Here is a 3,749-nt window from a genome sequence, read left to right as displayed (position 1 = left end):
GCTATTTTGGCTGATTTATCCTTTTTCAGTTTTTAAAGCTAATTTGAAGTTTGCTAATATTTTAGCTTTATGCTAGCTGTTTCGACTAAATCGGACATTTTTTCCATTTTTTTAGACTAATTTGGCATTTACCTAATATTTCCGCTACATGCTAGCTGTTTTGGTTGAATTACAGATTTTTCCTTTTTTAATCCAATTTGGCATTTAGCTAATATTTCAGATATATTTCAGATACATTCTATTTGTTTTAGCTAGTTTATTTGTATTTTTTTCTTTTTTTCAGTTTTAAAGGCTAATTTGGTACTTTGCTAATATTTTAGCTTTAAGCTAATTGTTTTGGCTAAATTTGAAAATTTTCAATTTTTTTGAGCTAATTTGGGATTTGGCTGATATTACAGCTACATGCTAGCTGTTTTGGTTGAATTACAGATTTTTCCTTTTTTTTATCCAATTTGGCATTTAGCTAATATTTCAGATACATGCTATTTGTTTTGGCTAATTTCTTTGTATTTTTTTTTCAGTTTTAAAGGCTAATTTGGTACTTTGGTAATATTTTAGCTTGAAGCTAGTTGTTTTGGCTAAATTAGAAATTTTCCTCTTTTTTTGTTGGCTAATTTGGCATTTAGCTAACATTTCAACTACATGCTAACTGTGTTGGCTAATTTAGGCTTTTTCAGTTTTTTTGGGCTATTTTGAAGTTTAGCTAATATTTTAGCTATATGCTAGTTGTTTTGGCTAATTTAGAATCTTTTGAGTTTTTAAGGCTAATTTGGTACTTCGCTAATATTTTAGGTAGCTATCAACTTCAGCGTTTTTAGCAATCAATTTAATCATCTTCAGCTATTAATCTATCACAGGTAATGCTATTTATCTAGTTTTTAAAAATGTTTTAGATTTATTTTTTCTGTGAAGATTACAGAAATGTGGCTTTCTGGAAAACCACCAATCTTTACGTTTAGGCTGTGATTGTTACACTCTACAAAGCGACCCGGCCCCCCATCAGAGAAGAAAACTGTCATTTGGCCCTCACAAGAAGAAGTTTGGGGACCCCTCCTGTAAAGTTTATTTTTTGTGCACTCGTGTCTTTAACCTCACGTTCCTTCTTACAGAAAAAGTACCGTCAGCTGCCAGACAGCCTCAAGTTCACCTCAGTGACCGATTCTCCTGATATCGTCCATGCCAAGACCAGCTACCAACAGTGCAACGAGGTAGGAGAATACCCCAAAGTTACACAATAATGCAGACTTAACTGTCTCTTCATGTTTTTTTTATATATAATTCTCCACAGAGGCTGTACAAAACTGGAAAGAATGACGACATGCATAAATACACTCTGCACCCGGATGATCCAGACTTTGTGAGAGCCAAGATCAACGCCCAGCAGATCAGTGATGTGAGACGCACTACTTCACCTTTACTCTCAAGAACAACAGATTCTCGGATTTGACTTTTGTTTTTGCTCTCTAGAAAGTTTATAAGGCGTCTGGAGAACAGGTGAAGACGTCGGGATACGATCTGAGATTAGATGCTATTCCCTTCCAAACTGCTAAAGTCTCCAGGGACATTGCAAGTGATGTAAGTGGGACTATTTTATGCCAGACGAGGAGAGGAGTTAAAATAAAAGAAAAAATGTTGGAATTTTTTGGACTTGATTCTGGATATTTCCAGTAATTAATATAAAAGAAAAACACAAAAGTAGACTAAAAAAAGAAATACATATAACTTACACATAGATAAAACAAATACTTATCCACATACACGTGTTATTTATGCCATTCTAATGACTATTAATAATAAACTGACATATTTGCACTTATATATATAAAGTACTGTACAGTAACTACTCACTGTAATTGCTTAAAAGTGTGTAGGAGGAAGCAAATTTATACAATCTTGGACCTAATTTGGTTTATTTTTCTCTTTAAATAGTCGTTATAATCTAGATCTTAACATCAAAGTTTTTTATACTTAAATATAGTTTTAAAATGATTTGGTTTAAAGGTTTTATTCACAATTAAATATATACGTATATGGGGGAAAAGTCAGTGATTTAAACGAATATATCAATACATCTAATCTAAGATTACCAAATACAATTGCTCGTTAAGAGCATGCATTTAAAAAAACTTTTTTAAAAAATAAACACACTCTTAAACAAAAGAAATGTGCATTTATTATTGTTTTAGCTCCTAATCTGATTATTTTTAATCCTGTGGCTATGCAACCCAGTTTATGTAAATTCTAGTTTTCTTTGCTTGATAGATTAAAATGAAAAAGAAATCCAGATTATTAAATTGGTAGAGAAAGTTTGTGAACCCTTTGGAAGTACCCCGATTTCTCTACGAAATAGACAAATTATCTGTTCTTTCTCTAGTTTTCTTTTCTAGATCATTTTTTTAAATCTCCAGATTATACAGGTGGTAGAGAAAGTATGTGAACCCTTAAGGAGTACTTCAATTTCTGCACAAAATTAAAATAAAATGTGTGTTTTTTTTTTAAAGTTTTCTTTTCTAGACAAAAAAAACTCCATATTTTACAGTTGCAGGAGAAATTATGTGGACCCTCCATTTCTGTACAAAACAGTTTTTTTTTTATTTTAATCTGAATTACAATGATGAAGAAAAACATTTCCTGCTTAAATCAAACCTATTTACGTTTCCATGTTTTATTGGACACAATCATGTCTCCAGTTTATGAATAAACAAAGTAACTTCAAAGGGTTCACATATTTTCTCCTGCAGCTGTACATTTTTTGCAATTATAAGGGATTTGTGTTCTAATCCCAGTTAATTCTTAAGTAAAAATACATTTCCTTTAAAGGATATTCAATCACATTCGATGTGTGGTTAATTTCTGATGCAAGACTTTGTTTCCTTTCAGTTCCGTTACAAAGAGTCCCACCTGAAGGAGAAGGGCCACCAGGTGGGGCTGCGCTGCGTCCAAGATGACCCCAAGATGGTGCACTCCCTGGCAGCCAGCAAACTTCAGAGCAACCTGGAGTACACCCGCCAGTCCAAGGAGGACCACGCTCGCTACCAGATCAGCGCCGACCAGCCGGAGTTCATACACGCCAAGAAGAGCCAGGCGCAAGCCAGCGACCTGACGTACCGGCGCAAGCTGCACGACTACACCTGTGACCCCGAGCAGCTCACCGTCAAGCACGCCAAGCAGGCGTACAAACTGCAGAGTGATGTGCGTCTGCTGGAGACCGGATCACTGGTGGGTCTGACTTACAGGAGTTTGATTGATCATTCGAGCCGCTCTGTTGCAGGTCAACTACAAGTCGGACCTGAACTGGATCAAAGGAGTGGGCTGGACCCCTCCAGGTTCCCACAAGGCGGAGCTGGCCCGCCGGGCTGCAGAACTGGGACTGGCTGAGGGAGTCTCCACTGATGAGGCGATTGCAAAATATCAGTACATGATGATGGTGAGAACATTTCAATGATTTAGTTAGTGACTCAATCAAAAAACTGATAAACTTTAATAAATCATATTAATGATCCTCATGAATGTTTTTTTTCTAATTCTGTTTATATCCATAATTAACACTTTAAATATCTGTGTTTAGGTGCAGAAAGGAATTCTTTAATTTGTTGATTTTCTCACATTTATTTGTGTTTTCCGAGTCGGACACTCTTTTTTCCGATCATTCCAACACCACGTGAACGCAGCATTTCTTTAAACTTGGATTTTTCTCTTAATCTGCACTAGAATTAGAATAAAACTCCCAGTTTTTAAATGAAAACTAC

General features: G+C 35.3%; 1 protein-coding gene across 2 annotated transcripts in view; it reads left to right on the top strand.

Moving 5' to 3' along the window:
• The window catches only part of LOC112154596 (nebulin-related anchoring protein), a 33,954-nt gene that overhangs the window by 27,979 nt on the left and 2,226 nt on the right, over window positions 1-3,749 (top strand). For both annotated transcript variants that reach the window (XM_024285669.2, XM_024285670.2), the window contains 5 exons: window positions 1,108-1,208; window positions 1,289-1,393; window positions 1,468-1,575; window positions 2,881-3,192; window positions 3,272-3,427. In XM_024285669.2, coding sequence (XP_024141437.1) covers window positions 1,108-1,208; window positions 1,289-1,393; window positions 1,468-1,575; window positions 2,881-3,192; window positions 3,272-3,427 — 782 coding nt within the window. The remainder of the gene's footprint in view (window positions 1-1,107; window positions 1,209-1,288; window positions 1,394-1,467; window positions 1,576-2,880; window positions 3,193-3,271; window positions 3,428-3,749) is intronic.

The sequence above is a fragment of the Oryzias melastigma genome, linkage group LG19, assembly GCF_002922805.2.
Source record: "Oryzias melastigma strain HK-1 linkage group LG19, ASM292280v2, whole genome shotgun sequence".
NCBI classification, from domain to species: Eukaryota; Metazoa; Chordata; class Actinopteri; order Beloniformes; family Adrianichthyidae; genus Oryzias; species Oryzias melastigma.
The sequence above is the reverse complement of the archived record's forward strand: the minus strand, read 5'-3'. Positions and strand labels throughout refer to the sequence as shown.